The 23,302-nt window shown below is 39.3% G+C and overlaps 1 protein-coding gene across 1 annotated transcript; it reads right to left on the bottom strand.

Moving 5' to 3' along the window:
• Positions 1-1,412: 1,412 nt before the first annotated feature.
• LOC124520493 (slit homolog 2 protein-like) lies at positions 1,413-22,947 on the bottom strand. Its single transcript, XM_047091408.1, has 4 exons — positions 22,316-22,947; positions 19,487-19,558; positions 18,244-18,315; positions 1,413-1,539 (listed from the first exon to the last, which is right to left on the bottom strand). The coding sequence occupies exons 1-4, from the start codon at positions 22,492-22,494 to the stop codon at positions 1,413-1,415; spliced, it is 450 nt and encodes a 149-aa protein (XP_046947364.1). The 5' UTR covers positions 22,495-22,947.
• Positions 22,948-23,302: the final 355 nt, after the last annotated feature.

Raw genomic sequence — 23,302 nt, 5'->3', positions numbered from 1 at the left:
TTGAAAAATGTCTTTTTCACATGAAAAACATACACTTAAATTCATGTTTCAACAAACACAATCCCTTTTGATGAACTAAGTTTTAATTTACGTATTACAGGTCAGATATTAACCATGGTGGAGGCCCACATATACCACCTATTACCTGGGGCCACAGTGTTACCCTGGTTTCTCTCCCCAGTATCTACAACAGTATCTCCAAATTCAAATTGCCCTACTGTGAGTACTTCTTGGTGCAGATAAAAACATTTGCATTTGGGAAAGCAACTATTTAAACAAGTATACTTGAACGGAAAAGATTCTTCTAGTTGATGCAATTAATTACGCTGTAGACTTCACATTCAGAGTATATTCTGTGGGTTAGCAACAACAGAAACCTACTAATTTCTGACTTTCTTAAGCAACAGCTTTTACTTGTAATCTCTTTGAAATAAAACTATCAAAGTGAGGTGTGGGCGTGGCAAAAATCTCAAGTACAATGTTAATCCTCACTACATTTATAACTTCTAAATAATAGGATTACATGTTGATTTTAATTTTTGTTAATGTTTATTTTATTTTTGAGACAGAGAGAGACAGAGAGCGAGCAGGGGAGGGGCAGAGAGAGAGAGGGAGACACAGAATCTGAAACAGGCTCCAGGCTCTGAGCTGTCAGCACAGAGCCCAACGCAGGGCTTGAACTCGTCAACCATGAGATCATGACCTGAGCCGAAGTCAGACTCTCAACCGACTGAGCTACCCGGGCACCCCCGATTACGTGTTGATTTTAAATCAAAATCAAAAGTAAGTTCTACTCCATGGCTTGCCTCTTTTCTTCATGTCAAGTGGTAATGGCTATTCTGAAGTGTGTTCAGATACCCGTGTATCGAGTCTTTTGTCTATCTACCTTTGGTTACGTAATTAGTAATCTATTTTTTTATTTTTATTTTATTTTTATTTTATTTTGAGAGAGAGAGCGTGCGCACTAGCAGGGGAGGGGCAGACAGAGAGAATCTTAAGCATTGAGCCCTGACACAGGGCTTGAACTCATGACCATGAGATCATGACCTGAGCCAAAATCAAGATACAAATGCTCAAACACCTGAGCCACCCAGGTGCCCCAATAGTAATTTTTTTTTAATTTTTTTAAATGAAATGTTCCTTGTAGATCTCTATTCTCTAAGTGGCAAGAGCAGAGTCCCTTGGGTACAATAATGATAGGTCATTAATAAGTTACTGAGTAAATAATAAGGGACTTGGTGTTTTAACCACTGACCGTTAACACATTTCTAAGTTTTATCTCACTTATTGGTTCTTAGTTTTCAAAGATCAAGAGTCAACCCGCTCCCCTTCACAAAGTATGAGCATGAGCAATACAAATAGTGTATCTTTGCACCAAATGGTAAGGCAGACACACCACACCCGAGGAACTTTTATCGTCTGGACACGAAGCCCTTCGGCAGCCTGGGCAATGGAGAGCAGCGGTAGCCATCATGGCAGCTCACTAGATGAGTAATGATGTGGGTCTGGCTGGACGACGGTAACCGTAGCAACTGCAACCTGCAATTCCTGCACAACCACTGTGGGATTTATTGTGGCAGGGGCCAAACAGGCCAAGAGTGAAAGGGAGCAGGAAACTATGGCACCTGACACCTCGAGGAGCCCACACTTTAATCAGAGCTGGCAGGAATTAATTCAAGAGGAATTTTGATACAAGCTCCGCTGTGGCGCTCTTGTTTTTATCCTTGAATACAAGAATCCTGTGAGATTAAATTATATAGTTTTATAGAAATGCAGTATTATATTAAATTAACGGATATTTTGCTTATGTGAAAAATGGGTTATTTTTATTTTACTGTGTCTACCCAAACCCTCCAATGTTTAGAAGACCTAAGGGGACTAAACATTTAATTAGCCAAGTTACCCTTTAAATTTAATTTGGCTCTCTATTATTCATAATGCCTTCCCAGCATTACTGTTTGTTCATTCACGTTACAGACCCTGAACCCGACGGAGATTTAACTCAATACATCAAACACTTACTGAGAGGTTTCTAAAGGTCAAGCCTCATACTAGACCCTGGGGACATAAAAAAACAAAACAAAACAAAACATGTTTTTGTAATAAATGTATATCAGCATTTATATGCATAATCACAGAAAAAGTAAACTAGGTTAATAATAACTGACAAGTTTACTAGTGATGATGTCTGGATGGCAAGGTAATGAATAATTTCTATTTCCTCTTTTCTATTTTTCTGAATTGCCCAAACCTTTCTAATATGAGGGTATGTTACTCTTACAACTACTCAAAAACAAATGGTAAAGGTCCTTCTGTGGGGCAAGAAGAAAGGAAAATAAAGATAGCTTCACTGTATATGCGTTGTACTTCGCAAATTAATTTTTACCTTAATAAAACAAAAATTAAGTTTTCTTCTAAACAAAAGCCCTGATTATTATTATCAAAAACATTTTGAGCCTCTGAGATCCTATCTGACAGTAAATGAACTGTGACCTGACCAACCAAATTAAGCGGTCAAAATCTATTTGTCTCAGGTAAGTAGTCATTAGGCCATAAAAAAGTCCTTGAGTTTAAAAATACTATTTATAATGTTAGATAATTTAGAGGCTCCAAAGCTCATTGGGGAATAATAAATGCTACTTGTGAACCAGAAATAAAAAGGTTTTATTCAAAGAAGTAGAGAAAATGAATCACTGGGACTTATGTATTTAATTTCATTTGTTAGTTTTGTTTTGTTTCAGTAGATACAAGTGAAAAATGAGTTTCTGCCATGTGCCTTGGATACTTAAGTTTATGTTAGAAGTCTGGGTAAATATAATAATACTCAAAGAAATAAACTGAAAACCACAAAACAAATATTTATAACCAAATGCTTGACCGCAGTACTACCAATGAAATTCCTTTCTAATGAGCCTGGATTAGTAGTTGAAAACTCAAGTTGAAAAGTGTGAATCACTCACTGGTAAATCACCTTTAAGGTTACATTTATCAGGAAGTTTTGTATATGCTACTCATATATATAAATGCCACTCATAAATTTCAATCAATCACGATCGCCCATTTCAAAAGTGACTAAAAATCTCAGTTAATCAGCTCCAGATTGCTCCAAAAATAATTTTCTCCGCTCTTAAATTGATAGTAAAGAGGCGACACCAGTTTGGGGGGAGAAGCAAGAGGCTAGAATGGCGTATCTACGCAAGTTAAGGAAACTATATGCTGTCTCTTTTAACCTCCAACCTAGGGCCCTTTACTTTCCCTTTACTTACACTTTCCATCTGTCAACAAGTGCTTGTAATTTTATTACACTGTCCTGTAGTTTATGCAGAGTTGGTATTATTTTACAGAGTTCTGTTAATGGACTGGATAAATGGTAATGCTATTTAAACTAGTCTCCTGCTCCAACAAACACAGCTGCAACTGTACTACTATTTCTGAGCAAACATCTTGACCTGAACATGTAGTGCTCTCTCAACCCGTCCAAAGAGAAATTGGAGCAGACAGCAAAGGAAAAGCATATTTGGCCGCTAGCAGCAACCAACCGTGTCGAATCATAATTCATATACAGCGTACCCTCTTTTTCTTTTATATTGCATTTAGAGTCCAAAAAAAGCATGTGTGCTTCTTCACCTGGCATCTCATTTTCCGCCAAGAGTCAAATGGTGATTTTTCATTACAAAAGTGCAAAGAAAATCTGCATAATGTCCAGTACATCAGACTAGCTTAAATCCTAATGATAAAAATCAGACGTGAGTAGAGTGAACTACATATTAAACTAGTGAACTTCTTCATTAGTTATATACTGGGATAAAAAAGCATTAAATAAAAGTATTAAATAACAAATACAGTAAGTGAGAAAAAGAAATGGAGGTACTAATTGGAATGATGCAACAACTTAAAGAGAGAATAAATTATAAATGTGTTTCCTTCATGAATTCTAGATGTGTAGGTCTCTACCACATTATATAGTAGGGCAATTATGGATTGCTTAATATGTATATGCAAAGACCAGGCTAATACCTTCCCTGTCCCAACATATACTCTCTGCTATTAGTCAGAAACCCTGTATCCTTTGTTCTGTCACTGATCCTTCTTGTGAAAGATTCATTTTTCAATGAATGTTTTAAAGGAGATTTTTGTCTGTCGATCTGGGCACATTTTTCCATCTGTTGGAACACTTGTTTCGGGTGAACTACTAGGCACCTGTATCACATGAACAAACTCTGAGCTTGAATCCTTCCCTCTTAGAAATTACACTGGCCAGGCAGTCAGACTCACAAGCTTTTGGTTCTTTATTTATTAAAGATATTTAATGCTGGTTGTTTACTCCAATTAATGATTACCATCATAAAAAAAAAAAGTGGTCACATGTAGCTTATAACTTACCCTCTCAAGAGAAATACCATTGGTAACAATCCACTATATCGAATTCGGGTGGGACAAATAGTACCTTCATTCAAAGGAAGATTCCCGATGTGAGGGTGAAGAAAAAAATTACACCACTGTTTCTACGTGTATTTAGTGTTTATGTCAGTCGGTAAATCCCAACGAATATTAAGCATTATGCCATCAATCTCTAATTTCAGGAACATCAAAGCATTCAAGCCCCTCTTGCAACTAATCCTAAGAAATAAAGTTTTATCTTCCCAAACTTCCCAGAAGAAATCATTTGAGCCGAACAGGTACATCACAACTCTGAGCTGTATTTTCTAGCTGTCCATTTTCTCATATTTTTACATGCTTTTAATTAACTAAAAAATACTGCCTCAGAGTTTTATGGGTTCTGTTTCTTTAATTTTACTTCTTCAGGATTTCAGGTCTCTTTTCACACAGCAGCTTCCTAAAGTCATAAAGTCATAACAAAATATAAGAGAAAAATCCATTGGTCCACTATATGATATTGTCTAAGAGGGAAAACTGTTCCACGGAATAGAATTTACTAATAGAAGACTCTGCGCTGGATTAAACTACCTGAAGCCTCCTAAGAAAAGTAAACCAAGTACTTCTAGACTAAAATTCAAACATTCTTGTTTCTCTGAGGTAGTGTTGAAGTTAATTTTCCCCTCTTTCGCTTAATATTTTAAATCGTAGATGACAGTCATTCATTTAAATTATATTTTCACAGCTACATAGAAAATGGAAAATTTCCTAGACTGGTGTGAATTGCTTTTGCATGCGCACTATTAGCAAAGTGGTGGTTTCATATCCCTCATCGTATACCAGAAGTCCATTCTCCAGTCTCCTCCATCACCAAAGCTTAACGCAGAAAGCAGAATCACAACTAAAACCCTCTCTGTGGCCCTTCTTAGAAACTAAGCACAAATGTTTCTACATCAGTATCAACTTAGCATCTTTACAATGTTCAATATTCTATCTCCTTGGTCAAACTAGTCCGTAAAGAATTCTTATTTAAAAGTCTATTTTCAAGTTTCTTTGAAAACTTTTTTTCCTTTTTTTAATTTACTTAAATGGAGCTAATTAGCTGGCAGGGAACCCAAGGAAAAGGAGAAATCCTGCCAGGCGACTTTGGCTGTCCTCAGAGGACCAGTACCAGGGAAGTGAAACTCTAGAGGGGAGATGCAGTGTGTTCGTTTGGCTGCACATCTGCCCACTGAGCCAGCTCTCTCTGTAGTGAGCTAAGGCACCAGGAGGACTGAACAGAGACCGTGGCCACAGTGCAGGGAGGGCTCGAGGGCAGTGTTGCTAGACTTCCTACTTGTAGAATTGATAACAACACTATTGAACTCATAGGCTACGACAAAGCCAAGTTCGGAAAAAAAGGAATCTGCTCACTTCCCCCCACAAACAGGAACCTACGGGACGTCCCCTACCATCCAGGAGGAAGGCGTGCCGAGGAATTTCTTCTATATATCCCCAATTTCTTTCATGACATCCATGAACATCAATAATCATCGTTATTTGTTTTTCCAACAATTTGTTGCTTATCTCCCATCTGCACAAAATCACTCATATGGCTGAAAATCTAATTTTAAAAGCTTTCAAAAATGTGTTTTCACTATTACTTATTAGGTCAGTGTACAAGCATTCCAAGGAGGAAAACCTGATTCTGCCTAAAACTCACATTATGTTCTTTCCAAAGGAGCACTTCCGTTAACAGTCTATGACATATTTGTGAGGAAACGTTTACGGTCATTCCTATTGCAGAGTTTGGAATTCTGGCCTTAAAAGGAACATTTAAGAGGAAATTTACAGCCCTCTTTAAATACCTTATAATAATATTTCCAGACTAATAAACACGACTCCAGCACAGAAACAATGTCGAGAAAGCTGACATTAAGAACCCTAACTTTATAACAAAACACTGCCAACTTCCTCTTCAGAGGAAGTATAGTGGCAAATTTTCCCTTCAGAACTTAATCAAAAGTTTCCATAAAAAAGTAAGGTAAATCTCCTCCTCATCACATAACCAAAAAGGAAAAATACAATTACAGTGACACATACATGAACCACTAAATGCTAACCAAATAGAACAACAGGAACCACTGGGAAACCAATCATAAACTTCCATAAGAAGAAAAAACAAGCAAGCTTTTAATCCATTAATCTATCAGTGAATAGATTCCAGGAAAGCACAAGGAAACAGATCCAAAATACATTTATTAAAATACAAGGTACTACCCAAAGCAACAATAACTATTTCTGTCTACTTACAGCCTGTAGAGCTTCGAAGTCCCAAGAAACAGCAACTCAGGAAACAGCTGAAGGTGATTTCTGTTCAAACGCCTTTTGAGAAAAACAAAAACAAAGCGTATGTTACATAGAAAATACCCAACAATGAGTCTGTGATTTGGTAGTGTCGTGCCTCATCCTGTATTTCAGGAAAGGAAGAAATGACATTCAAAAGAATTCGAGCATTGCAAATCAAAAGTTGGTTACACCTTTTGTTACCTGACTCTTTAAAGCAATTTTCCATTATGCTTACTCAGATGATTACCGGCACCTACCTAAACCCTAACCTCACATCCTGTGCAACATCAGTCATCCAGAATATACACAACAAGAAAGGATTTCTTGCCTAGGACTCTGCTGTCTAGGTTAGGTGAGTGCAAGATACAATGCAAACACCACAGTAAACGGTGCCCTAAGATAATTCATGCACTGTCCCAGATGACCTAAATTTTTAGCCAAGGCATTGTGGGGAAATGGAAATTTCAATTTTGTTAGCATTTTGTTTAGCTGTGGGGAAAAAAAAAAGTGTGAGGAAATGTCAGCATGATTTGTCCCTATGGGCGAAAGCAGAAGAAAACGGCCAAGTCCAAACCTAAATCCACAGTTCTTGACCCTTAACTGAAAATAAGGCTGAAACAGAACTAATAGTAGTGGCTAAAAATGTTTAGATCGTGCTTTTTTACATGTTTACCTGATATGAATGTAACTGTAGAAAAAAATTTGACTGCAACTCTAACTCAATTAAGCCCTGATGCTGTGTAACTAAGTTCTTCTGGACTGTGCACACTCCCTGAAGGCTAGGTAGATCCTGATGCTGATGTACTAGGATCTCAATCCCATTCATCTCACGTGGACACGTTAATGTTTCAGTAAAAATAAATGTTCACATCTCTGCTTTTCCCAAATTTATTTAAAAAAAATTTTTTTTAAATGTTTATTTATTTTTGAGAGAAGGAGAGACAGAGCATGAGCAGAGGAGGCGGCAGAGAGAGAGGGAGACACAGAATCCGAAGCAGGCTCCAAGCTCTGAGCTGTCAGCACAGGGCCTAATGCGGGGCTCGAACTCACAAACCGTGAGGTCATGACCTGAGCCGAAGTCGGACACTCAACTGACTGAGCCACACAGGCGCTCCTGCTTTTCCCAAATTTAAATTACATGATAAGCTGATGCAAAATGTACATTTAAATGATTTACAAGTTGCAAAAAAAAAAAAAGATTTATAAATTTCTATTGCCCTACAGGAGAGTAAGGAGGTCCAGAAAACTAACGACACTTTGAAGAAACTTGAGTATTAAATATAAATGTCAAAAGGACAGGAAAAGAAAGCATGCCAATCTTGACTTGTTTATTTTTTTATTTATTTACCTATTTATCTACCTATCAATCTTGATATATTTAAATGGCCATCTGGTAGCAGCAAAATTATATTTAATCTCCAGAGGGCAGAACTGGCACTAGTGAATACATTTCTTAAGAGAGTATATTATAAGGAAGACCTTTCTAAGAATTAGTGAATTTCCAAGAATTAGAAGAAATGGAAGGATCTGCCTTGAGAAACTCAACTTCTGATTCCACTTTCATCCAAGCAGAGGCAGTGTGTATTTTTTTCTTTTTCCTGCAAAGGACGTAATCAAAAGAACTCCCGCATTAGGTGAAAAATTGTACCAGCTGAACTTCAGAACTTCTTCAAACTCCAAAATGCCATGAGGTAATGATGAAGACTGTAACTTTTGTTACATAAACTCACATTAGGAAGAAGTTGATTATCTACAGAAACATTCTAGGCACTTAATAAAACGCACACTTGTAAAAAAGTATGCCAAGACGATTAGGGGGAAAATGGTAAAATTAGTGGTGAAAGGGTGGAATTTCTTTCCACTTACGCTAATTTTTATAAATAAAGCATATAACAAGGTTAAATTTAAAGTGAAACCAAAAGCTTTTACTTATTTATTTTTGTCTGCTGGGAATGGAGAAAGGAAGGAGTATTTCTGAGGGAGGATGACTTCCAGAGTCTACTATTATACAATTCTCATAAAATAAAACTTAACTATGACCTTGTTACATTTTTCTCTCAAGAAACAGACAACAAATATTCACAATAGTGGCAATTAGAATTTTTCTAGGGAAGCGACCGCTCTTGGAAAGACTCCCATTATTCAAGGAGACAATCTCCATTTCTAAAATGGCAGAGATGGGCTATGGCAATCTCATCCAAACCACTGGACTAATAAACATCCTCCAGGATTCACCGGCCATAACCAGTATGCTCCTTCAAGCCTCCGGTCCCTGCAAAGCCCCAGCTGTTTGGAGAGCTTTCCCTATTCTGAGGGTACTTTCTTACAACTTCTGTGAAGCTTCCCTGATCCCCCTACAGAGAGGTAGTTCCTCCCTTGTCTGTGTCCCCATACCCTCATGGCATTTAATAAATAAGAGTCCTTGACGTTGTATTTCATCACATACTGGTCTGTTTCCCAGTAGGCTGTAAGCTCTTCGAGTACAAAGACCACATCTTTGTATTCTTTCCCTTCCTCTCTGGCACTCAGTGGATTTTTAGGAAATGCTAAATGAGAACACACTTGTCTTTTTGCATTTTGATATACTTCAGCAACGCTCTAGCATATGCATTTTATATTCAGCCAACTATTCCCCTGGGATGCTTCCTGAGGATCCTGTCTTAGTTTTTATGCCACTTTCCAACTAACCAAAGCCCCACCACCAACCTTGCTTTCATGTGCCCTATAAAGCAATTATGTCCTTCCCCTCCCATCAACCTCTCTCCCACTGCCATACTCAACATCATCTAGAAGTTAGAAGGAATTTGATATGTTTAAATAATATCAGATATTGTGAGAAAGAAGATATTTCAGATTGGGTGTAGGCAGTGTCGTGTTTTTTTTTTTTTAAATGTTTATTTATTTTGAGACATAGAGAGCCAGAGCCAGAGAGAGAGAGAGAGAGAGAGAGAGAGAGAGAAGGGCAGAGAGAGAGAGAGAGAGAGAATCCCAAGCAGGATCGATCGGAAATGTCAGCATTGATTCCACAATGCAGGGTGTGATCTCATCAATTTTGAGACAACGACCTGAGCTGAAATCACATCAGACACTTAACTAACTGAGCCATCCAGGCACTCAAAGTAGTGTCTTTTTCTTTTTCTTAATTATTACTTTCATATTCCCAGCCATTCCTAATTCACTCCAAAAGCGATAGCTAACATAAGCATAACTAAGCTTACTACATGATGATCACTGTTCTGAGAGGTTTACATGAATTATCTCCTTCGTTTTTCAGAACAACCCCAACAGTAAATACTATGGTTACTGTTGTTCTGGAGAAGGGTACACAGCCCATAGAAAGTGGAGCTAAAACCTGAATTCAGGTAGGGTGATTCCAGAACATATCATCTGAAACATTTCTCTCAAAGAGACACAGTCTAAATATTTCTAAACATTAATTAAAAATAATGTAATACTGAAATTTCACTTCTCATCAATCTTTCCTTGGGAAAAACATAGCTTTATAGAGCCCATTTCTTTAATATCTATGAATGAAACGACTGAAAATAAGACATCATTAAAACAAAACAAAAAAAATTCTATACTCAGCCCACTGAATTAAAGATCTGTTCAAAATGCCTAAGGTTGAGAGAAAAATGAAAATATGTATAGTTTTCTCTGAATCCAGGTAGTTTATCATCTTTTCATGAAAATTACTGTGAATGGTCTTAATATTGTCTAAATCAACCATATGCATAAGACAAGGTAATATAGTAGAAAGGCAGATAATAAATGATGTGATAACATGCATAGAAAAACAGTATTATGCTTTTTCCCTCTAAAAGAATATCATGGGGCACCTGGGTGGCTCAGTCAGTTAAGCATCCAACTCTTGCTTTCGGCTCAAGTCACGATCTCGCAGTTTGTCAGTTCGACCCCCACGTCAGGCTCTGTGCTGACAGTGCAGATTCTGCTTGGGATTCTCTCTCTCTCCCTCTCTCTCTGCCCCACCCCCATTTGTGCTGTCTCTGTCTCTGTCAAAATAAACAAATAAACTTAAAAAAAAAAACATAAAAGACTACCAGTACACTTTTTGTTCCTGTTCTTTCTTGAATCAGTGCTAAGAATGAATGGAAATACAAACATTAAAATAAAAGGTGAAACTCTTTCAAAATACTCAATTAAAGGAAAAACTTGAAAGTGGGGATTTCCTGTAAAATGACCAGAAATTAACCCTTTAAAAGGATTTTTTTAAATCCAGAATTACTTTAAAGACCATTAAGGTGCACAACAATTTCTAAACAGGGCTGGAGTAGAACACAGAATACTTCTTAGCAGCTTGAAAAGGATAGTGCCATAATGCTAATGCTAATGTAAATGAGTTAAAGAAGCTAAAATCTGATGGTCCCAGAACAGGAAAACAACATGTAGTGAATGAAATGTATCTCACAGAAGGATTTATGGGAGCCAGCATAAATTGGCTCCATTAAGCAGACCAGGTGGTCAATTACCTATTGTTCAGAACAAGGACAATTGTGTTGAAGATTCATTATACCCAGCTCCTGTGCTACCAGCTAGATGGAATCTGCCCACAGGATCTCTGGGCTAATTGAGATTCTCAGGACGGTAATGCATGATTCCAGAAAGGTGTGCAAAATGCGTCTCAAAGACACTTTTCCTCAGGGCAAAGATGAGAGGGATCCCAGTAACTGCTTCCTCTGTGTTACTGCTAGTTTTGAGCGTGACCTTCAGTGGGGTGAATGATCTTTCTGTATCACACAAAACACCACTGGTCTCTGAAATGCTTATTCTTAACAACCTCAATTTGAAGGGCAGCCTGAGCATTATTGACAAGCACTGCTTCAAATTATGATCTGTCAACTGTTTCTATGTCTTGTCCATTGGTAAAAGTGACAGCCTCTTATTTTTTCAACTTTTACCAGTGAATATTTGCAACCTCCATCCCAATTCAAAGCGTAAAATGAAAAGAATTTTACCAAAGCCAATGGAAAATATATGTCTCGTATCTACCGGCTGTTGTAAATATAAGGTACTTTAGCAATGTGCTTGGTCTAGAACAAGCATTCTATAAATGCTGCCTTAATAAGCTTATCATGTATAACCTCCTGTTTTTCGTACAAAAATGCCTTCTTTTCAGGTAAATTTCTACTCATTCTTAAAATGTTTTTATTCTAATGCTTTCTTTTCAGGTAAATTGCTACTTATTCTTAAAATGTTTTTATTCTAACATTTTTTTTAAGGCAAAGATTTTAACATTTGTGTATTACTTCGATGGATAAATCAAACTTATGAGTAAAAATGTTGCTTCCACTTCATTCCCCGTACTTCTTGGCATTTCTTTATATATCCAGAGCAATGAGAAATACTCTGAAACAAAACTTGAAGGTATTTTCATACATTCTTTCCATCTCTTCTATTGCCATATGCCATAATAAGAAAACCAGAATAAAACCGGTAATAAAATGTGAATGTACAAAAGTCAAATTTATTATGTACACATTTTATTAGCTCAATAAAATAATGCCTAAACTGAGCTTTCGAAAAACAGGAGAAATGTTGAAACTCATGATAAGAGTTCCTTAAATACTAACCATGTGACAAGCGTTTTGTGAAACTATGTGTGCATTATTTTATTTAGACCATGTACTGCCAGCATGCAAGATAATAATTATCTCTGTTCCAAAGACGAGGAAACTGAGGTTTTGAAAGATGAAGCAATCTGATCAATATCTCCCAGTGGAACTCAAACCAAAGGTTTCCCAGTTTTGCACAATGAGAGGATAACAGACAAATGAGAGTTACCCAAGGCGTGACTATTGCTAATTGAAAGGAAGAGTTTTCTGGTGTCACTCTTATCTAATGTTTCTGATTTTAAAAGGGGGTATAAGAGTTTGTGTCTGTTTAGAAAGCATAAACGACAGTACAACCAATGAGTGCTTGCTGCATTCTATAGAACAGGCAACAGAAAATAAAACTATAAAGTGCCTACGCAGAGGGGAGTCTGTGTTCTTTGCACCCTGCGCTCACTGCCAGAAGCTAGAAGAGCAGCACACACGTGAGGAGCTCCAGAGCCACCCACCTGCATCCAAAGTGGATGAACACGGCAGACGACAGTCAAACATTTTTTTGTAAATGTTCTCTTAAAGTAATATTCCCATTACATCAGTACCAAATCACCCCTATTGTTACCAAACTGTCATTCTGAAAGCATTTTCCCCAATAGTCCCTCCAGTCCCGCAGATATAAATTGCTCTGAAAAAAAGGTAAGTGCAGTCTTTATGAAAGTCCACGCGGAAAAGTCTCTAATTGCATGCAAAGTTGTGAAATTCCATCTAGCGGGCATAATTCAAGCAGAAAGGGATCCAACAGGAATGAAAGACAGAATTCAATGTAAAATATCTGACATTCACTGCTTCCGCAAATACATTGTAACAGTGCAAACTAAACTACTCATTTCAGGGAGGTATAAAGGACACAGCATCCAGCAAACACTGTCACAAAGGATGAGCCCAAAACAGATGTGGGAAAAATAAACAGCCTTGCTGCTCCAGAATGTATAAAACGGTCCACAAAGAGCAAACAGGCCTTCTCACCACCCATCAACTTCAAGGCCCATAAAAAATGTTGCATGAGAAACCCTTTTGGATGCATTCAATGTTCCACTAAACTTTCAATAGTGCACATGCATTAAAGCCTCACATGATCAGTCGTATACATAAATGAAAATAGTCCAATATCGCTTATAAACAAGTGAGAATAATTCACATGGAACAGATATCACAGATAAAGTGATACACACTTGATCATCAATAGCATTTTTATCTCATGCAGGGCATATACTCAACCTCTGTTAGCAAGTTTGACATGTTCTTTGAAGACACACTTTATTTCCTAGGAAAATAACTGCCGTGATTTTAAAGTTGGTAGTATAAAGAAGCCAGAAAACAATTCTTTTGAGATGAGCTTGCATTCTTTTCCAAGGCGATTAGAACTGTTGGTTTGCCCTACTTTAAGAAAAGCACTATGTTATGTGTTGCCTGTAAATTTGTAGGATTAGTCAGAAGAGGGATTCTCCACATTCTTGATGAACAGGGGATAAGTGGTGCTTCCTTCAGACCTGTTCCACAACATATTCTCTACTTGAACTCATGTGTAGAGACCTACAACAGAAATCCTAGAGCACTGTAATTCCTCAGCCTCACCCTGGCTGTCACGTGCTTAGGAATGGGGTGTGCACGTGGGAGAACTAATTCAGCACCACCTTAAATAAAATATTAATGTGTCCGTTAAGTATTCTCTCCTGAGAGTGTAGTGTTTGGTCAAATTTAGGTTCCATTGTAAAGGGATTTAGACTTGTCTAAATTAAAATGAATATCTTCTTTATATTGGCTGTATAGAAACTTGAAAATGTCTACGGGTACAGGTTTATTTTCCAGTATTCCGTGCATGGTTTCATTATAATACTTCAGGACTCATTTTTTAAGCAAAAACAAAACAAAACAAAACAAAAAACAAAAACAAAACAAAAAAAAACAGCATATCAAATTACAAAGTTAGTAGGAAAAATATAATTTCAAATCCAGTGATAGTAAAACTTAGAGAGTTTAAAGCAATACTTGTTTTAAATGAACACGTTCACGTTACTAGTATGAAAAGAAAAACAGTCCAAAACCTTGCTTTTATCATTATTGCAAGGGTACAAGATGATTGTAAGTTAATGCAAAGCCTGATACTCCAAGATTTTCTATTGGTTTTCATTAACATAATCTAGGAATATCAGGCTTTTATTTTGCATATAAGCATTTCATTGCATTTAGGACTTCATGTCCTAACATTTTTTTTGACAACCCAAACAGTATCAAAACTTTCTCGTACTCTTGCTTTCCCATTAAGAAGGAACCTGTAAATGCATAAATTTTCACTAGTGGAAACTGAAGTGGCCTGGGTCTCCTTAAAAGGTCATAAAATAGAACTTTAATGACTGCAGTATAATCCCATAAACTAGAAGTGAACAACAGAATTTTACACCAGCCCACAAAAGTTTAGGGCCCTAATATGATTTTTTTTGACCCTCAAAGACATGATGCACCAGTGAAGAATCACTTTGAATTAACAATTTTGCATGGAGACTATCGCAGATATACACAGGTATCTTCTGGGAATCATAAAAATGTATATGTCATACATGTTCCGATTCTTTCTTGTAGCTTATTTGTAGTTTGCTTTGCATTAATTAGTTTCCATTGAATTAACTAGTCACTTAACTACATTAGATTTTGGTCGAACACCTCAGCTAAACAAATAGGAGACCTCCTAATACAATCTACATGAGGCACATTTCTCACGGTTTCCTTCCCTTCCCAGATAACAAGTACTACTGGCAACACAGAACATGGAAATCTGCCACTACACATGTGAGGTCTGAAAGTATGGGAGGAAACTGTCAAGACAGGAAGTAACGTGTGGTCATGGTGTGTAACCATGATTAAAACATACTCCTTTTATAGTGATTCATAACCACATTCTGATGATGATCATATTATCTGATGTTATTTTCCATACAACAGAAAGGAGGGAGGGAGGGCGTGTGGAAGGAGGAAGGTTTTTAATATCCATTTATTTCTTGACTTTTGACTGATATAACCTTGTATTTATTGATTCTTTGACGTGCAAAACAACCTTTCTTTTTGTAGCTATAATGCTTGGATTCACAAATAATGACTTTCTCTATGCTAAAATCAAATTCACCCTAATAACATGACTGTTTCTTACAGATTAAGAGTTGTATTTCTAGAAGGGCACAGATCTTATCTCCTGTTTTCAGATTTGTCTTCTTTCTCTAGGTCAAGTTAAAACTCTACCAACATAAAACAAAAAGGAAAAACTTGTAATTTTTAAATGTTCACAAGATAGCCTTTTGGAATTGTTTTAATTTTATCATTTTAAAATGAAAAAAGTTTAGAACCATATATGGCACACAAAATTAATATTTTTATTTTTTTGTTCTTCACACAAAAAAATGAAAATTAAGCTACTGTGAATACTATATGAATGGCATTTATAACATAAACCTGCATTTATAACTTTTTCTTACTTAGAATTTGAATGGAAAAATTCACATCTAAATTGCTAAAAACAATATAAGTTCACACAACATATAATTAGTTAAAAGTTAATTCATTGATGTACTTCCAGTTTCTTACAATGTTTCTTGAAACTTCATAGGGGAAAAAAGGCAGTTTTTGAGATGTTGTCACCACCTACTAAAATAAGAATATATCCCATCGGCCATAGTAACTTGTTTATGGACCCCTCTGGTTAGCTTTTTTTATTTGTATTTTTTAAATAATATACTGAACAAAATCTATAATAGTTTATTTCATGATAACTTGAATGCATTCTTCGGCAAAATCGCCTTGCCATTTAACGTATTTAAAAAAATAAATATTTGAAAAGTGTATCCACAATGTTCCTAAGAAATGGTTTTGAATTCCAGAGTCCCAAGGAGATGAATTGGCTGTCAGATAGCAATGTGCTTCCATCAGAAGGACTTGGCAGTTGTAAACAAAAGGAATTTTCTCAGCTTTTCCTCACAAATATGAAATATTTGCTCTCCGCCAACAGCTGGGGTGATTTAAAGAAGTCCTGCATATATATTAGTTTCATTCAAAATTACAAATCTTCCTCCCACTCTGAAACATCTGACTGCATCTTAGTGGAATAGAAAATTGTTCTGAGATGAAGTGACATTCTCAGGGGAAGTAAAAGCGAAAAACTAGTACCTACTTACAACTCTAAACAAATTTCAGATCATAAGGCATCTGGTTAATAATTTCTAGAAAAAAGTGAATTTGTTCAAGTGATATTCGAAGTGGCTTGAAAAACAACGAAAAGGTTTGGTTTGTTCTAGCATTTCTGAAGATATTTAGAACGACAATATAACCTAATTGAGACTGCATGAAAAGTCATCGAAATTCCTTCAACTGGATGCTGGTTAAGGATCAAAATATATGTTTCCGTATGATAGTTGAAAATTATTCATGAAAAAAGTGTTAACACTTGAATTATAATTTAAAATTCTCTATTCATCTCACCAAATATTTAAATTACATTGATACTTTTTAAATGGATGAATTAAAAATACCTTTACAAGATACTCACTAGGAATTAACTATTCACAAAGCCCACGAAGGAGATCAAAGAATACTTTCAGAGTATCTTTATATACCAAGAGATAGGTTATGAACTTATGAACTTTGTAATGAACTTAACTAAATGTTTACCTTGTTTTTATTTCTCTCTGAAAACTAGCTCAAAGTAGTGATTTTAAATTTATTTTAGTTATATTCCCTATTTTGGAATATATATCATGGACAAAATATTACAATAAGATAGACATCCCAGGGTTTAATTTTACTCGCGGTGATAAAAATGATGCCTATATATTTACAAATATCTTAGAAATTGACAAGCCATTTTTGTCTACTTAAAATTACACAGAATTAACTTCTGCCCTTGGGCCCAGTGAATCTGAATAAGTGCTATGCCTAAAATTAACTTTATATTTCATTATTTTAAATAAAATTTTTATTTTTACCTAAAGTGCCTATTAAAGCAGGCATGGAAATTGTTGCTATGTTTAATAGAGCTGTTACATGCCCTTAAAATGCAAACTTACTAAACTTGAGTTATCAAAACATATGAGACATGGAATTCATACCTCAAATTATATAGTGTGTAATTTATCTTAATTATTTCAGACAGATATTTCGTACTCTGTAGATATAAATTAATAACGGCCCTCAAGTAGTATATACCAATGCATAAGATTTTGTGTCTGAAAATATAAAATATATTTTAAACTCTGAAGTCCACACGGCCTTCTTGGGGGGAAAAATCTTAAAATAACCATGCTTTGATACTATAATTCTTGTTTCCATTTCTCCTAATCTTCAAATTCTTTTTCCAGGAGAAATATTTAGAAAGCTACTATAAAATAATGAAAAGAAGTTGTGAATAGCTATTACTAACAATGTTCACCATAAGTGATAAGTATCAAAAAGCAAATTTTCACCACTGAGAATTTAAAACATGTTCTCAAGTGTCACCGGTGACACACAAAGCAACAGCATGAAAATTAAAATAACAGCTAGCAAAACTTTTCTTTTCCATAGCATATTATAAATGCAAATCAAATAACCACCTTTCTTCCTATAAAAGCAAATAAAACAAACTAGATGGACAACAAGGAAAACATGTACCTCTCTAAGTACCAAAGCAATAGTTATTCAAGGAAATCAATGTCTCAGGAAAGAAGTCTGTTTTTTTTTTATCTTTATTAAAAGTTAGTACTATTTATGGAAAATCCCACAATTTGCAATTGTAAATTAGCCTGAAAACCACTTATTCGACCTTGTATTTCTGTAAAACTTTCAAAGATTAAGACACAAAGTTGAAGACATGGCCCTTGAAATTCAAGGATTTTTTTTTTTTTAAATACAGTTATGTCGTCATAACTTTGGAATTAAAAATACTTACAGTCTCTCCAGTTCTTTAAGATCCTGGAATGCTCCTCTTTCAATGGTGCTAATCTTATTCTCCATAAGCTGACTGAAATGCAAAGTATAACAGGGTCTTAATGTTACCACTCCCCATCTAATAAGCAAGTTTCAGTTCAGCCACTGAGACACTCATAACCTCCTTCCCTTTATAAAATTAAACAATGCTCTGGTTTGAGATTTCATATGAAATTTAAGGATGGTATATTTGAGAGAAATCACAGAGGGCCGAGGGCATCCACAGCACAAAACTTTCACAGAAAATACTAAAATACTAGTAAAAGTTACTAGTCAAAACTGTGAAACTCCAACTGGAGTTTATCCTGAAGAGCAACCCATGACACGGCAGTTTTGATGGCTGTTTTTGGTAAACTGATTTTGGAGTGAGTTCTTCACTGAAAGAATCCATATACAGTATGTCACCATACCCATACTTTAATTCACTTATGGATATACACTGGAAATTGGATGATTTCATAATAGCCAAAATGTGTCTTTTAAAAGATAAACACTCAACACAATGATCAAAAGTATATGTTCATTGCAATGTATATATTTACAAATCTGTGGGTAAAAACAGTTTCACATTACACTGAATCTCACATGATGGCTCCCTCACAATATATTTAACCCACTAATTAAAGAAGTAATCGTAACGCAACAATATTATAAAAACTACAAAAGATGTGAAATACGACAATTCAAAATATGACCAGCAATATTTTTATAAACACTTCCCACCAAAAACTGTGAAGACTTGGATTGCTTGATTTTAATGTTAGGAATCATATCTCAGTGCTGTTTGCTAAAAAAAAAAGTCTTCTATATTAGTAATAATAAAATGCAGACCCACTTAAATTCTTTCTAGTTAATCTCAAATCCTAAAAGTGTATCAAATGTCTCACATTACTTATTCATATTGTGGAAGCAATTATTCTACACTTTTATATGCATGAGGCACTTAGGGTATGGTATAGCAAACATTTGAGGTCATTTCTATAATATTGTTTCAATGGCAAGCATCCAACCTTAAAATAAAAGCCTACATTTTCATTAAAAGCTATAATACATTGATAAACAAAAAAAGAAAGGAAACCAAGACCTTTTAAAATTTTATGTTTCTGTCATTGGGACAGTTTTTCAAAGTGAGACCAGTAACAATACAAAATATGCAGCCTCAAGAACAAAAGAAAATGTTTCAAAATACAGAAGAACATACTTACAGAACTCTTAAGTGTCTAAGACCAGCAAAATCTGTCTTGGTAATCCGTGTGATGTTATTTCCATTCAAATCCCTAAGAGAAAACAAGAAAATGAAAGTTCCATTTTATTTCTATCAAGATCTAGTTAAAGAAAAAATAGAAAGTAAATAAAACTTTAAGGTGAAAGATCAGTTCCAATTACTAAAGTAAGTTACAAAGTAAAAGACAGAAGGGAGTAGTTACCTTTGAAAGATTTTTTTTTTCCTAATGATTCTTAACAAGTTTACAAAGTCCATGCTTACTGGCATCTGACAAGAACATGAAGTGATTATGTTATCACGAAAAGTCCTCTTTTGTGTGTGAATGGAAGTGCTTTCAAGTTTTGTTTTTATAAGGATGTGTCTATTAATTTCCCAGGTATTCTGCTATTTGACTATTATTGTTAAGCACGCCCCCAAAAAGTTCCCTTCAGGCGCTTAAGTGGAACAATTTTCTAATACTACTCAGAAAGAAATTTTTAAAATTCAGAACCCTGTCCTTAGGTGGCATGGTGGCTAAACTTCCTAAGGCAAAGGCAAAAAAACGTTAGAGTGCCATCAAAAGAACTGCACTTCAAAGACTTGCATTTATAGGCATTTACCTTCCAACAATTCTATGTTTGTATGAAAACTAAACTCTTCATTTGCAGCTCAGGGAACCCCGCTGAGACTGTAAAGTGAAAACTACTAGCCGGGGCAATAATGGAAATAGATTCAGGCCCTCACATTTTTGTTCGGATTTCAGCACCACGTTTCCTTCCAGTCACCACCCCCTTTTCTGGCATCTTAGGTCAAGATCTAAACTTGCCCTGGTTCTAATCATTTCAAGTAAAACCAGGCTTTGCTGCGGTTTGCATGTTGTCCTTCACGGAAGTAAGTTTTCTCTTACCTCTGACTTGAAAACATCGTGTTTGAAATTTGCATTTAAAGCGCTTATTTTGTCAATGGTAGAGTCCTATAAGCCAGCACTGAGCAAACTGTTTTCTGAAAACTTTACTGACCCCTCTCCGCCCCCCCACCCCCCCACCCCCCGGCCCCAAGGACCTGAAACTCAAATTACTATTTTGTTCTAAGTGCACTCCCTTTTTGTTGAGTAAGACATGTGAATGTCTCAACTTTAAACTGTTCTGGATAGCATGCAGTGACAAGCGCTAACACAGAATTCTGCAGTGCTCTCTCCCCAACCCAACGCTCCAAGCCGAGCAAAGTAGCACCAAGTTGTTCCTACAACTGTTGGGGTCTTTTACGGGCTATTTGACGGAACAAGAATCCTTACCCCCCCCCACCGCCATCCCAGACAAATGTAGTAGATCACATTTTGACAAGACACCCTCGGTCGGGCCCCAACTAGCCCAGCGCTTCGGGCCTGGGAAGGAGGGAGAAGTGGGGGGCAGGCCAGTGAGGCTGGGGGTGGGGGAGCCATTTGCAGAGGAAGAAAGGGCTCAATTCCGGCCTTTAAGCTGAGGGCGAGGCAAAGGAGTTAGATAAGAAGAGCGACTCGACGCGCGGCGGGCGGCGCGGGTCCCAGCGGGTCCCCCGCGCGGCCCGCAACCCTCACAGCCCCGGGGGCGCAGAAGCCGCGGCAGCAGAGTCCGGCGCGCTGGCCCCCGCCGCCCTCGCCCCGCGCACCCGGGCCCACGCGCAACGGCGAGGGGAGCGCGCCCAGGGCGCTCGGGCAGCGCGGGGCGGCGGCCTCGGCGTTCACAAAGGGAATGGCCTCCATGCTCCGCTTCCCTGAACTCGGGAAGTGCCCCACCAGGAGCGCGTGGGCCGTCAACACCGGGTCTGCGATTACTTCTTCATTAGAGATTCGCAGAGACAGGGAGGCGGGGATGTCTGCGGGCAGCAGAGCGCGAAGAAGGGAAGGAAGGAGAACTGCGGCCACGTGAATGGGCGCAGAAACTGCGAGAAAGGTGCACGGGGGTGATCCGGGGCTCAGCGGGAAGGGCCGGAGGGGGCAACGGAGGGCCGCGGGGTCGCCGTAGCAGTCAGCACCCTGCTCGGCCGGTTCGGGTTGCAGAGCCAGCCCTAACTTCGCCTAGACGTTGGGAAACGGTCCTCCTCTTCAGTCACCCGCTGGGACAGGTCTCCTGGGGCCCGCCGCCGCCGCCTCCTCGCTGGGGACGTGGGGGGCGGGGGAAAGAGTCGCGGGGGCGGCGTGCCGCGGCCGAGAGAGCCGCCTCGGTCCTGGGGCATCCTTCCCTCTGAGGCCTGCAGAAGAGCGCCCCCGGGGCGGACCCAGCCGCCCCACGACCCCTTCTCCCCACCCCTCCGTCCCCAGGAGGGAGACACTGAGCCGCGGAGCGGAGGTTTCTCCCCTCTGAGTCCTTCCGCCAACCGCCCCCCGCTCTCCCCCCCCCCCGCGCCACCCCGCGGCGACAAACGCTGGGATTCGGTCCTGAAACCACCCCGCCAGTGTTGGCCACCGCAAGGTGACTCCGTTTACAGAGTCTGAGGAACAAAGTCGCGTCTCCTTCGCCCCGGGCATCCTCCACTACTTGTCCCCACGTTAGCGGCTCCCCAAGCCCGAGAGAAGTCGCCTGCTCAGGGATGGAACTGGCTGGACGAAAGCGGGAGGAAAGGACCAAGCGCATCTGCCAGCCGGCCCGCCCCTCCTAGGGCAGCGGCCCCTCCCTGAGTAGCGCCCTCCTGCCCTTCGCCCTCCCAGGGAGTTCAAGCCCAGGATGCGCGTGCAGGAGAGCTACCCAGGCACAGGTCCCTGTGCGGCTTGATCCCTCCAGTCTCGATGAAGGGGATGCGCGACCCAGTGTGTGTGTGTGGCGGGGGCGGGGGGTGAAGATCCCGTACTCACAGTCTCTCGGTGTTTCGGGGGATATTCCTGGGCACGCTACGCAGCGCCAGCCCGTGACAGTCCACCGTGCTGCCCGAGCAGGAGCACTGCGCCGGGCACGCCTGCGGCGCCACCTCGTTCAGAATCGCCAGCACTAACCCCAGCGACAGGGATAGCGTTTGCCAGCCGACGCCGCGCATCTTCCCCCGCCGCCTCCTCGCTCGCCGGCGCCGGGGGTTCCTCCTTAGCTCCTTGTTCCGCGCGAATCGCGCTGTGTCTGAGGCCCAGTCTCTGGCGCAGGGCTAGGAACCCAGAGTGTCCGGGTAAATGTACACAAAATAATTTGGAAGTAACAGTAATAATATTCAAGGCAGTAGAGATGGCACAGGTACGCGCCTCCCACTTCCCCTCCACCCTCCTCCAGCAGGGCAGGCGCTCCTCGGGTCCTGAAGGCGCAACTTTAGGTCCTGACGATCAATCGGCCAGGCCAAGGCTATAAAGAGACCCCAAAGCTGCGGGGAGGAGGTCACACGTCGTCTGTCTCTCAACGATCAACTTGGCGGTAAAAGAGCTGGGGCTCCTAAAGGCCGTAAAGATGCAGGGGCCGGATGCGCGGAAAAGGGAGTGCTCCGATTCCACGGAGGAGTCTTCAAATCCGATTCCAGTGGGGAGGCTATGAGACAGAAGAGGGGTGCTCAATAGAAATGGTGGCCTCGATCAAAGTGGGTTCTCCGAAGCTAGAAGGCGCAAGAGCCCCGCGGGCGGGGAGCGGAGCGCGCCGGACGACTGGGCATGGCGCGCGGGGGCGCACGGGGCGGGGGCGCAGCCTGGGGGTCGCGGGGCGGCGCTGCGTGCCTCCCGCGCGGTTCACTCGAGCGGCCTCCCCACAGCCTGCGGCTCTTCCGCAGCCGGGACACGTCCTCGCCGTTTCCCGACAGCCGAGGGCGGTTTGCAAACACACATGCACTTCGCCGAAGGAGATCTCGGCAATCCCGCCTCCCTCCTGGC

The sequence above is a fragment of the Lynx rufus genome, unplaced genomic scaffold (genome assembly GCF_022079265.1).
Source record: "Lynx rufus isolate CCGP_SWC_20201006 ecotype Redwood Valley unplaced genomic scaffold, mLynRuf1.p SCAF_3, whole genome shotgun sequence".
NCBI lineage: Eukaryota > Metazoa > Chordata > Mammalia > Carnivora > Felidae > Lynx > Lynx rufus.
The sequence above is the reverse complement of the archived record's forward strand: the minus strand, read 5'-3'. Positions and strand labels throughout refer to the sequence as shown.